The sequence below is a fragment of the Nothobranchius furzeri genome, chromosome 11 (genome assembly GCF_043380555.1).
Source record: "Nothobranchius furzeri strain GRZ-AD chromosome 11, NfurGRZ-RIMD1, whole genome shotgun sequence".
Classification (NCBI taxonomy): domain Eukaryota; kingdom Metazoa; phylum Chordata; class Actinopteri; order Cyprinodontiformes; family Nothobranchiidae; genus Nothobranchius; species Nothobranchius furzeri.
In genome coordinates, this window is record NC_091751.1 from 24812923 (window position 1) to 24827045 (window position 14123).

At 42.1% G+C, this 14123-nt stretch overlaps 1 protein-coding gene across 2 annotated transcripts in view; it reads right to left on the reverse strand.

Annotated features, from left to right (window-relative positions):
- Positions 1-1881: 1881 nt before the first annotated feature.
- lrrc3b (leucine rich repeat containing 3B) overlaps positions 1882-14123 on the reverse strand; it is a 43154-nt gene continuing 30912 nt past the window's right edge. For both annotated transcript variants that reach the window (XM_015955755.3, XM_054745667.2), the window contains exon 2: positions 1882-13622. In XM_015955755.3, the coding sequence (XP_015811241.1) occupies positions 12694-13476 (783 nt within the window). In that variant the 5' untranslated portion in view covers positions 13477-13622 and the 3' untranslated portion in view covers positions 1882-12693. The remainder of the gene's footprint in view (positions 13623-14123) is intronic.

Here is a 14123-nt window from a genome sequence, read left to right on the forward strand (position 1 = left end):
AAAGATTTTTGATTAAGGGCATAATTACTTGTAATTCAAAGAATGTAATTTATTTGTTAAAATGCCCCTGCAACAAAATCTATATTGGAAAAACATGGCTGCATGGTGGCGCAGTGGTTAGCACTGTTGCCTCGCAGCACGAAGGTTGCAGGTTCGAAACTCAGCTCGGCTGCGGCCTTTCTGCGTGGAGTTGCGTGTTCTCCCCATGCATGCGTGGGGGTACTCCGGTTTCCCCCACAGATCACAACATGCCCTATAGGATATAAATTGTAAGTCGCTTTGGATAAAAATTAAATACAGCTTAGCCTAAATGAATAAACATAAACATAAAAACAACAAGGCCGCTCAAACTGAGGATCAGTGAACACAAGAGTTCAATTAGGAGAAAAGACTTGACCTATCCAGGATCACGCCATTTCAATGACTTTTCACACCCAGTGTCTTCACTCAGATTCTAGGAGACTGAACATATTTCACTACACATAGGAGGTGATATAGATAAAAAACTCTGCCAAAGGGAACCACTCTGGATTTACACGTTGAAAACACTTCCACCACTAGGTTTAAATGAGGACTTTGAGATGTCTGTGTTTCTTTAAAGATAGCATACACTGCTGTGTTTTTATACTTCTCTGCCTTGCTGTATGACGGCTTTCTTAGCTTGATGTTTGCAAAATACAAATCTCTCACTTCCTGAGCAGATTTAGAATGTTTTCAATATTAAGTGGAATGTTTTCATTATCTGAGACTACATTTCCCATGATACTTTGCTATATTCAGCCACACAGGTGTTTTAAATCACACGACCTGTTGAACTAAGGATTGTTTGGTGTAAACCTCCACAATTCCTGATGAAGGTCTCTGACCGAAAGCTTGACCGATAAACTCCTACATCGCAGATTGAAGTGTGCGGATTCTCATTTTGTTTATTCCACTTTTTGATCCAGCACCTTTCCCCAGATGAGCGGTGACTCCTTCTATTGTGGATCGATGTTTTCAAAGGTGGCGGAGGCAGAGGAGTTGAGTGTCAGAAGGTTGCAGGTTCAATCCTTGTTCAATCTGTCGCTGTTGTTGTGTCCTTGGGCAAGACACTTAACCCACACTGCCTGTTGGTGGCGGGTCCGGTGGCACCCGTGTCTAGCAGCCTTGCTTCTGTCACTGAGCCCCAGGGCAGCTGTGGCTACATTGTAGCTCATCACCACCAGGCAGTGAATGTGTGTGTGCATGAGTGAATGACTGGTTCTGTTATGAAGCGCCTTGGGGGGGGGGGGTAAGACTCTAGAAGGTGCTTTATCAAATACGGGCCATTTACCAGTTATTGAAACAGATATTTCTTTGAGGTTTGGAAAAATTCAAGAGGTGTGGCCTTGTGATCAGACATTTGCAGGTTTGAAATGGTTTTTGATGACCACATCCCAGGTGTGCCTCTTACTGCTGGTGGGGACATCAGCAAGTTGCTGTGCGGGAAGTGTGCAACAGATTGTGATTTGGGAATGAAACTGAAGAGTGAGGAGCTCGCCCTGTTATTGGTGAGGTTGCCAGTTCAGACTTCGGCTCCATCCACGTCAGTCATTGTGTCCTTGGGCAAGACACTTCACTCTCTTTGCAGCATGTTTCTAAATGATCATACTCTTTGTTTTTGAAGAGTAATCGTAACTTTATTATTGACCAAAACAATTGTGATCCAGTTTCATTTGTGCTGTAATGAAGCAGCCTGACATTTTACATCATTTGGGTTTACATGTCGCATCACAAGATATATTCTCACTAGTTTACATTGTTTAACTGTTTTATCCTTGATTTAATCTCATTCTGTTACCTTTAGATGGCGACTGTGAGAATTTCCTTCAGATCAACAGAGAAACACCAAACCGCCCCAGATTCCAAAGCATTCCTGCTTTATTTCATCACATGCTATTACAACACAGCCATGGCAGACTGTGCTAAAGGTACAAACTGGACTGTTTGGGCACAAAGAACTGTGATACTTTTACAGAATGAATCAGTTAATTTGAACAGCTCTTTACATCAATACAGTCTATTCATTTTTTGTTTTACTTCTAACCAAAACGTTCACCAAACAGTGAAAATCCTAAACAAATATCACGTTCAACAAATCCCACAGAGGGGTGTGGGTGGGGTCATGAAGAGATTAGGATTCAGGCACTTAGAGATGGTGGTCCTTGGCTGCTGTGCTTCGTCACACTTCACAGACATCCTGACGCTGGGTGGTCTCCGCTGGATGAGGATGGAACATTCAAGAAATACAAATTAAAGGGATTTCAAGTTTTTCACAAGACATTGGTGGTCCTATTTACATCCCATCCTTTTAGTTCTCCAGCTGCACTCCCCTTCAGTCGCTTAAACTCTACAGTGTTTGATAATCGACACCAAAACGAACAACACAGTCTGACACGATCAATTTCTTTGTGGTTTTAATGTAAAGCAGGTGTCTTTTTATTTAGTGGAACAACTGATTTTCTCCTGAAACTTCTCTGTATTATTAAAGTGGATCGGTGCATGCAGCCAAAGGGCTTGCTTGTAATGGCTGGTGACAACCGAGACGCCTGGCGTCAGGTCTGAAGAGCCTCTCTCAGATGGACTGACCAGAGAGAAATGGAGTAAAGGGGAACGTTAACAGGCATTAGAAACATCAGGAGGACTTCAGAAAGCACAAAAACACCAACAAGAAGAGTCCACTGGAACTGACATTTAGTCTTGTGCATGTTTGGGCTCAGTACGGATTTATAAAGCTTCACTCTGATAATCAACAGCTGGCTAGGGACAACAGGAACAAACAGTAGATCCAGCAGCAGCAGCGTCCTCTAAACATCTCAGCCACACTTTACAATCGGAACCAGCAGGAAGTGCTCGGTGGTTGTGGAGAACTTTTAGTGTCGTTTGATTTTTGGTCGCAGCGAAATGGAAAGCTTAAGTTTATTTGACCTTCACGTGTCATTCACAGCTACCTGGCTTCAATTGTTAATTTGGACGATGCCCGAACTTTTCAAATTAGTAGGTGAAATTTAAAAAGATACTGTAAACTGGGTCTAAGGAGGTTAAACTGGTCAGCAGAGTGTGGGTTAAGCTGGGCATACACTGTGTGACTTTTGGCCCATTATGAGCCAATTTTCCTCAGGATCCACAATGTTTGAGGTCGGGGGGAGTTTTGTGTCATGTAGGATAGGCAGCCTAAGTCACGCCCATCTACGTCCAGACCATGGTTCTTCAGAAATAAGGAAATGATTGCAAGTCAATGGGGCTATAAAAGTTATTTTCTACTCCCGGTTGTATGTGCCATGGATTTCACATATGATGTTTGTGAATTTTGAATACACATCTTGATGCCACAAAAGTCCTTATTTTCAAACGATGGCGAAAGTCATTTTAGGTGAAAAGACGTGTGGGACTACAAATGTCCGTCTCTTTTTTCTAGAAAAACAATAATTTTACAAAATTAATAAAGAAATGTTGTATTCTTACAAATTAATACATTACATTTTAACAAATCTAATTTTGAACAAGATTTAAGACTTTCCAAAATCAGATAATTTGGTAATGCAAATGCAAATGCAAAGCATGAATTTCAACATGAAAATCAGATTTTCACACTTTTGTGTTCTTTTCTGACTGAAACCTTAGTTTCTAAAACTAATAAATGTTTACTTTTTTTCTCTTCAACAGTGTAAAACAATAAAAAAAGAAGGAAGATAACATCAGTTTCCTTCCAGAAAGAAATAGACGAGGAATGCTCATGGTGGATAGATACAGCCACTACAAAAACCAGGAAACTGCTGGTCTTGTGTGTAGAAATCGCCTAATACCGGTCCACTGGGCCAGTTCTACTGGACAGGAAGTGGTTTGTACAATGTGCCATCAGACCAGGAAGGAAATCAAAACAAAAACAAGTTATTTTGCATATCTACAGTCAGTAGATGAGGTGATTGAAAGCCAGTCATCAATATGAAGGTTTTCAGACATTCTCTCCTGGAAGACATTCACACCAACCACAGCAGGAGAGGAACATGAAGGTCAGCTTGCTACTTTTCTGAAATTACCCCACCCTGCAACGTTTAAAGTCTCTGAACATTAAATTTCATGTCCCTCAAGGAATCCTGTTGAAGGTGCAGGAGTCCCTTTAAGGTCTGCTGGTCCCTGCACACCCAAAGCCAAAGTTGAGTTCATAACTTCTGCACCAAGTCAAGCTAACGTAGGTAGGACTCCACCAGATCCACCGCTCATCTTTTATGTGTTTGTGGTAGGGATGGGAAGATTAACCGATATGTGTCGATACGCCACGATGCGCGTGCATCGGTAGAGCAGAAGAGGATGAATGAAATTTTGGAAGCAAATCGAGATGCACCGGTTTTTGCGAGATACAACTTTTAATGTAGAATATTTATTTATTAACAAGTGTTGTCAACCTGTTTTTGGTGCATAATGTAATCGATCTACAAAGTAGGCCTAATCAACGGACTTGCAGATGCGTACATTACAACTCAATGAATCAGCTGCGCGGATGAAGCTAGTGATGCGCCCAAAGGTAGTTGTCAGGAAGCGCGAGGAGAAAAACAAACTTGTCGGACGCCGAGAAAATTTGTCCTCCATTGAGTTTTAAATCTTAAAGTGTGGCTACACTACGGATTTTACATGAAAGACGGACGACTTGACAAGACGGATGCAATTTGTAAAATGTGCCGCGCATCTGTGAAATACACGGGCAGTACGACTAATCTGATATCTCACTTATGTTTATTTATTTAGCAGACGCTTTTATCCAAAGCGACTTACAATTTATAACCTATAGGGCATGTTGTGAACTTGAAGCGGCGCCACGGTGCTGTTGTGAAAAGTATCTGCGAGTGCCCCGCCTCCTGCTCTGATTCACCTGTAGCTACCAGCTCCAAAAGTGGTGAGAAAAGTATTGAAAGTTTTTTCCATGCCCCGCTTGCTAACAGTTCTGCGCGCTCTACGGCAATAACAGATGCTATTGCATTTTTCATCTGCAAAGATATTCATTCGGCCTATAGTGTAACAGAGAATGAAGGTTTTAAACACCACCTCTGTGTCTTGGAGCCACGTTATAAAATACCAAACCGAAAGCTATTCTCCGATGAACAGATTCCTGCTCTGTATAACAAAGTCAGGAGAGACGGTGGACGGCTGGACATCGTGCGCTACAGCATCGTATGTAACGGTCACAGCACACTACATAGATGACGGGTGGTTTCTCAAAAACCACGTTCTGCAGACCAGAGTGTTCAACGAGGCTCACACAGGGAATAATCTAGCCGTTTTACTTCAGGATGTTTGCCGCGAGTGGAAGATCGAAGAGAAGAGCCCCCGCCTTAGTCACAGATAACGCCAGAAACATAATCCTGGCTGACTCTCCCTTGCTCTGCCTCCAACATGCCTCCGTCTAAATAGGATAGATTATCCAGAGTTTTCTCTGTAGTTATGCTGCTATAGGCTTAGACTGCTGGAGGATACACTGACCACTTTTCACTCTACTACTTTCTTCTACTATCTGCTCTTTAACTGTATTACTTTCTGCTATTTCAGCTGTTAACTTTGTTTTCTCTGTAAGTGTTTTTCTCCCCAGAAGAAGCTACAACGACGTTCTGCTGAGCTGTGGTGGCCTCATGGAGGGGGCCATCGACTAGCACACTGCTGCTAACCACTTAAACATTCTCCCTCTCCTGATAATAACTTTTTGCTTTACTTGACATTGGACGTGTTACTGCTAGTTTACCCATTTAATTATAGATCCACTAGGATAAATACAATAAAGTTTATCTTTCACCAAATAGAATATTTACTAAGACATCACAATATAACTATAGACACATTATTGTGTATGTGTGTGCCTGCTTTGTCTTCTCCATCCCCAGTGAGTCGTGGAGGATGGCTGCTTATACTGAGCCAGGATTCTCTGGAGGTTTCTTCCTGTTAAAAGGGAGTTTTCCTCTCCACTGTCGCTATATGCTTGCTTAGTATGAGGATTGCTGTATAGTCACTGACACTAGTCAGTGACTTGATGCAATTTGCTGGGTTCCTTATATAGGAAACATTATTTCTGATTGGCTTAATGAACTGACCTGAATTGGAATTTTTATTATGTGAAGTGCCTTGAGACGACTCTTGTCGTGATTTGGCGCTATATAAACTTGAATTGAATTGAATTGGTGCTGGTGCCAAGATGGACCCACACGTGAGATGCATCACGCACACATTGAACTTAGCATCTCATAAAGCCTTTAAGGTGGACAAAGTCTCTGAGCTGGTGGTGAAAATTAGGAAGCTTGTCTCCTTTTTCCACAAAAGTGCCAAGGCAAATGAAGTTCTGCGTGAAATAGACACAGTTACACCTGCCCAACCACAAACTCATCCATGACGCTTCCACCAGATGGAACAGTACCCTCGACATGTTGGAGCGTTTCTGGGAGCTGCAGCCTGTTGTGCTGAATACCCTGCTGTCCAGGAAGATAAAGAGGTGAGTTTGACAGAAGATGATGACATGACACTGATCCCAGAGATCATCAAATTAATGTCACCTCTGAAAGTGGCAACCACACTCTTCAGTGAGGAAAAAAATCCCACCATCTCCATTATCTCTCCAATCCAAGCCAAATTGCAGAGACAATCCCAACCAGATGAGCGTGATCTAGAGGTTATTTCCCACATGAAAGACAGATTCAGGCAGGACTTCGATGGCCGTTATACACATCTTGAAGGCACTCTCAACTGTGCCTCAGCACTTGACCCGCGTTTTAAAGATCTGGCTTTTCTGGATGACAGTGATGCCAAGGATATGGTATTCATGAAGATAACATGGTCCAGATGAATGGAGAAGTAAGAACATTTACAGTAAGATCATTATTGCAGTTAAAACTAATAATATATGAATAATGTGCATTAATTTCCACGTTTATGCATTTTTAAGGAAGAGGGCAGTGACACAGCAATGCCAAATGAAGACCAGACAACAGGCACATGTGAAGAGGACCAGACAGCTGAAACAGAAAGCAAAAGAAGCCCTTCAGAGAGGACAGGAACACAGGTTGGCTTAAATGGAGACAATGCCACACATTTAGTGAGGATGCTATTGTGAAGTAATTTTCAGACTATAAATAAAAGGAAGATTTTTAGCAGAACTGATAAGCCTCTCCTCTGCCCTCTTCTGTACATGATGCCAAAAGACTGCCATGGACCAGATGTTTGGAGATTTCCTGAGTGCAAGACCACCAGCAAAAACCATCAGAGAGAAAGCTACGGATGAAATCTTAAATTATAGAGAGAGGGACACTTTAGGTTTGGATGGGGATGTGTTGCAGTGGTGGAGACTGCAAGTAGATCTTCCACTACTATCAGCTTTAGCAACGAGATATCTGTCCGTCCCAGCAACAAGCGTACCAGCTGAAAGAGTTTTCAGCACAGCTGGAGACGTAGTTACTGCTCAGCGTAGCTTGCTTCACCCTGATCACGTTGATCGGTTGATATTTCTGAAGAAAAACCTTTAACTGACCACTGTGCAGTGTGTGCACTATTCTAAAGGGCCACACGGTGTCCTGTTTGCTTTAAGGAATTTTATTTAATTTTTATTTTATTTTTGTTAGCCTGTTGTTTACAGTGACGGTGATGTTTCAAAGTAAAAGCAGCGTAACACTGCTAATTCACGATGTTAAGTTTTGAATATTCAGTGGCAAAATACATCTTTGGAAAATTTATTTTCATAGTTGAAAAGTTAAATCACAATTACTGTTGTGCAATGGTAAACCTCTCTGTTGGGAGTGCAAATATTTTTTTGTACATCTTTCACTTTTACGTTCTGTTTGTCTTGGAAACAGATGAAATAACGCCATGTGTTCTAACGTGGTCCTCTACTGTAAACCGACACGCGGGCTCTGGGAGAAAAGCCAGTTTGTAAAAAGGTCTTGGTTTTACTTGGTTAATAAGCAATCACACTCATTCAATGGCACTGCATCATCTTTCACATCACCACATAAACTTGATGTAATTAGCTAGTGCTGAATTATCGCATTGCATCGTGATATGGGTGTGAATCCTATTGTATTGCATCACAAAATGCCTTAAATGTATCGTGAATGTATCGGATCGAATACTTTGTATCGAGATGCGTATCAGATCAGCATTATATCTTAGATGCCCAACCCTAGTTTGTGGTGTTTGTGGCTCAAATTTGAAGATGTAACTGGGGTATTGCTCTTCTCAATGTGTCACGATTCTTTTTGTTTTTGGAATTTACCCTCATCCTACATGTGTCTTGATGTGTCATGGATTGACTCAGAAACTAAACCAAGAAAAGCTCCAGACATCAGTGACAACTTGGACTCTTGAGATGTTTTTCATTTGCAGCTAGACATCTTAAATGATATCTTTACAACACAGATTAAAGACGTCTTGTAAATTGTTGCGTATAGGCAGCTTGGGGTGTCTAATGAAGCCTATGTTGTCTCTGACCTGCTTTCCTATGTCAATTATTAATGTTGTTTATGGCCACGGAGAAACGGTTCATTCTGAGAAAAGCTGGTTTAACGCGTCGTAAGCTTAGGCATGTGTAACGCGATTCGAGTCACTGCGGGGATCTGTCAGAACTAAAGCCTGATTTATGCTTCTCCGTCTGCGTCAGTGCGGAGACACGCAACGCCATTATCCGTCTTTGCGTAGGGCTCCGGCAGGCACGCAAGTACGTACAGAGTCGAGCACACTTTTTTAAACATCTGTCGAACGAGACGGATTACGCAAGCTTGTGATTGGTCAGGACGCCGCTGTTGTTTACAGCGCCGCCATTGCAAAGAGAGCCGAGGATAACTAGCGGCAGACACGGAGAAGCTTGAAGAATACCTCGCGAAAAAACTCCAAAAATATGAACGTTTCATCCTCCCGTGACTGGAGGAGTGAAAAGATGCACAGCAAGCGTTTTATTTGTGGACGGAAATGACAGGAAACGTGGGTTTAGAGGTGGGGAGCGCATGCAGCGGTGGGAGAATTAGAGACAAATATGTCCGTGTTAAAAGTCTCTTATATACACAAAAAACACAATATAAACACACGATCTTGGACCGATACATGACAGGATACCACAGAACAGCGCTACGCCCTCTGTTGTCCTGCAGGGCAATTGCTTTGCAACACTCTCCAGGAGACGGAGAAGTATGAGAGCAAAACGCTTCATCAATCCGTGCGTGTCTGTCCCTTGCGGAGCTGACGGAGAAGCATGAACCAGGCTTGAGCCCACCTGCAGGAGCCTAAGAAGACTCAACCACAGAGAAGTTTCGTTAACCCCCAGAGACCCACGGTTGTAATATTACAACATCAGATTTAAGTCTACAAAAATAAACCTTCCCCATTTTTTTTTCTTTTTAAAACCACATTTACATTGCTAATAGGTCCTATTGTTCAGTTCTGCAACACTATTGGCTGTTAAAATGTGTAAATAGGCCCGTTTATCTGGCCTCCTAGAACAACATGTGAAAGGTTAAAAAAGATTTTGCAGTTGTTTTCTAAATTTGGGTCTCTGGGGGTTAAACCGTCAATTGGCAAATGTCCACACACAGTTAAAATGAACTGAATAACATGATTGCGAAACCAAACCAAACCAAATTTCTCAACCAAGTTATTCCCGGGAAGGAGGAAAGAATACTAGAAAACCGCACTATGTGTCACTGGGCTACACGTGTCCCTTTAAATTTGCATGTCCTAACCCACTTCAATATCGGCAACTAACGTTGGTCATGGAAATGCTAACTGCAGAACAATGCTACCTTGAGCTACTGCTAACGCCCTTGTTGGACGAGGGGAAAACAACAAAGAATGCTGGAGCACCACTAACATTCCAGGGTCCACTGGGATCATTCAGACTTTGAATTAATGCCAGATAGACCCATAGCTTGCTTACTGAGTTATTCTGCTACTGTACACAGAGTTTCGGTTGCAGTGTTCTAATTGTAACAATAAACTGTTCTAGGACCCCTTTAATTGCCACAAGAGGTAGAATAAAGTCAAAAACTTTACTGGGCCTATTACTTACAACTCATGCTCGTCTTGGCAGTTTCAAGCCATTTCATTTGTAACAAGTCCATGGCTGCCCTCTACTTCGATTGGGATACTGAGACATGTCAGAATTACCGTTTCATTCACTGGTTGTCCCTGGGTTATCCACCTTGCTGCCTACATTTTCCTGGTTCAGTCTGAGCCACTCACTAAGCAGAGTGTTCAACATCACTATGTCCACCATTATTGTGTTTTTGTGTCATGTACAGATTACCCTACTTGAACGAAGTGCAGATCACCTTGCGCTTGCGGGTTTGTGCTTCTGCGCAGTGTGCAACCTGGAAATCACACTGTTAATCTGATGTGGAAGGCTTGCAGATTGCCTGAAGACTACATAGTTTTTTGATGTACCCATAGCAACAGCATGATATCATTCTAACATGCAGCGTTGATGATAAAGTGACAGCAAACTGATACATGCAGCAACCAACTGAAAATGAAAAACAAAGAGTCCTGTTGGCTCTTACCACAGCCAGCTTATCCAAAATCTCAAACACACACGTTCCAGTGCCGATGCACTTTAGCGTATCAACTACTGACATGGTCCTCAAGTGATCTGTTCACTGTAACACTGATCTATGTAAACATGATTCTCTAAGTAAGGTAGAAAACCCAACTTATTCCTAAAGTACAGTAAGAGTACTCTATCCCCCCCAGAGAAGTTTGTATAGCAACACATTGCTGGCAAAAATGTGTTTTCAGTATTCTAATTATTGAAGTACAAAAATTTGTCTTTGTGGGCTTGTGCTCAGACCTGCTGTGTGAAACTGGCGTTTACACAGCACAACTAGGTCACTGAAATCAACATCTACATTAGCTGCATTTGAATGAGACATCCTAAAAATCACTCTATTTAACTCATTCACTGCCAATGACGACTAAAGTCATTTGCTTTTTTTTTTTGTTTTTACTATGTGGGTATCGGAACGAGCCCCCACACCATGAGAACAGACATCCCAGCTCTAAAGCCGATCTTCATCCGCATACATCACACGTCATGTGATCAGGAAGCAGAAAATCCATGTGTCAGATCGTTTTGGGCCGCTGCTGTAAAATAGGTGAGACGCAAACCGGAAAAGCGTCTGCCGATCACAATTCGACAACGGATTATGAAAGAACGGATAACGCTCGAAACGCGCGGATTCTTCCTGATGTAAGAGGTGAGTCTACTTTCTTTTGGTAGTTTTGGCGTTGCCATCATCCTAGCGTGCAACGTTCTGTGACTCTTAAAAAAACAGTAAAAACGCTGGCAGCGAAGGGCTTTACTGATCAGGAAACGGCTGGCTGTGAATGAGTTTAAGATCAGTGTGTGTATGTGTGTGTGTGCGTGGGTGTGTGTGTGTGTGTGTCCTAAACAGTAAAAATGTTTTGGGTTGTTTTTCTGCTGACTATATCCTGGTGGAACAACAGCCCTTGGCTTCATTACAAACCAATCTGACATTTCACAGCCAGTGTGCGTAAACCACAGGGTTAGGGTGGGGTCTGCTCTGAGTAAATACCAGTCCCCTTTTACACAATCTATGTTGAGTTATATCCAAAAATGAGAAAAAGCACTGAATGCCAAAAGAGACGCTACATCAGAGTTGAACACTAACATTCAATGAAAATCTTCCCAGGAAAATAAAATGAGATACATAAAAACAGCATTACTGGACTCAGACTAAATCCAACACATGTCTTAGATAAAAACTCCTCTTCTCCTACAGAAATCAGCTAATGTAGCGTTGTCGTAAAATTTGGTTCTAAATTTGAAAAATCTGAAATCTGATAAATTCCTCTATGAAATTCAAGCCCGTACTGTTTGTGTTAAATACATTAAAAACAGGCCACAAAAGTCTAAGGCTATGAGAGACAGTGAAAGTGGTGTTACTTTCACCCCTTGTACAAATACATCATAATTAAAGAAATTCCACCTATGGATCAAATTATCTCCATTTGATTGCCAGAAACACAGAGAGGCTCATTTTTCTCTGCAACACGGCATTTGAGAGTACTAGTGCCACATTTCTCAAACTAACCTTTTATTCTATTAGAGATGCACAGACACAACATTTTTGTATAGAGGACAAGTACTTGCACTGGAGTACTTGCTGATACCAGGTATTGACATGAGTACTAATAAACAGCTTGTATCGTGGTATCTCACAGTGGACCATGAAGATCCAAAAACTGTCTGAACTACGAAGCTAAGGCTAACAACATTACACACTGATCCTCCTGGACTGAAAAATCAACAGAATGTTTCTGTGTAGTGATATTGGTACTGAGGTATCAGACCTCTTTTACGAGTAGACATACTCGTGCTGTTTTCTGTGCATCTCTAAAATTATTTCTAAAAGCCATTAGCTTGTCAATATTTAACCTGAGTTTCCTTTTTTTATCAGAACTCCATCCATACTTTTAGTACTTGCAGAAAAAAACTGCAATTGTAGTTTCACAGCTCATCTCATTTCACATCAAACACTGAACTGACCCTGGTAAAGATAAATGACGTAAGTACCAAAAATACAAACATTTTGATGCCCACAGAGGCTAACATTCTGAAATACTAAACACTACGAGTGTTTTTCCTGTTACATAAACATTTGGGTGTTTGTCGTGTTTGTGATGATTCTGCTGTCAGACAACGGTGCTAATGTCGTCAGTTTCGTCAGGTTTCTTGGGCTTACTGGGAAGAGACTTGAGGTACTCCAGGTGCCGTCGGGCATCCTCCTGGTTCTGTCGAACATAATACACTACATACGAAATTACCATTGCAAACCAGCCAAACATGGTAACAAGCATCGCATAGTCTGTGGTCCTTTTAGCCAGGTTACATAGGTCAATGTCCACTTTCATGAAAGATCGTCCCTCCTGATTCAGCAGCTCAGAACTCCTGCAGAGAACTCGGGCTGCAGCTTCATGATTGTGGGCCATGCCGCCAATGGCCTGCTGGAGGGCGCAATCACAATGCCACGGGTTGTCATCTACAATGATGCGAGCCCTCAGCCGAGCAAAAGCATCCTTGTGAACGCTAGTGATGTGATTGTGAGAAAGGTCCAGCACCTGCAAAGTCCCCTCTATACCACTAAAAGCGTTCTCTCCTAAACTTTCAACTGCGTTGTGTGAGAGGTTCAGTTCCCTCAGAAGACTGAGCCCATTGAAGGCTTGTTCGGGCACAGAGCCTATCTGGTTGTGGTCCAGCCTCAGTAGGACAGTGTTTCCTGGGAGGTTGAGAGGAATCTCTTTGAGACGAGACTGACTGCAGGTAACATTCAGACCATGAAGATGGGGGTCGCGTAGGCAGCTGCAGCCTTTGGGACACATGCTGGCAGAGGGGAAGCACAGGGCCATGAGGACAAGGCTCTGAAGGAGCAAGCACATGGGGATGGAGCGTGACAGCCACAGGTCCAGCAGAGTCATACTGACTGGCTGTCAGCAGCATCCCGCCTGGGAATACAACACCACCACTGGTCCTTTACACACATGGCATTGTGACGGCTCGTTCTCACAGTCCACTCACTAGAGATACTGGTGCATGAACAGATGTTTTCATGCCGGGTTGTAGCCTGGAAGGAGATGAAACACAAAATCAAGACAAATGTTATCATTGATTATTTTGCAACAATTATACTACTTAGGGATGTGTGTTGGTGAAATTCTGGTGATACGATACGTATCACGATACAAGAGAGGTGATACGATATATCACGTACATTCAGCCAGATGATATTAACGATATTTCTTTAGACTGAAATTATTGTGGGAAAATTCAATAAACAGTCCAAACTGATCCACAACATGTTTGGTATGAGGTATCTGAACCATAATAGAGGGATTTACATTTCAGTGGTGGAAACAAAACCCATTGCACACTGCTGCCAACAAGAGGTTGGTGTTAGAATTGCACCAAAAGAAAAGAAAAAAACACAAACGATTGCATGTAAATTCTTCCAAAAATTCTATACACGGCTTTTGAATATTGTGATATATTACCATGTGGGTATTTTCTTACATCTCTAAAACTAATATATGTCTTGAAATGCATCCTCTAAGTTATTGAGTGTTGG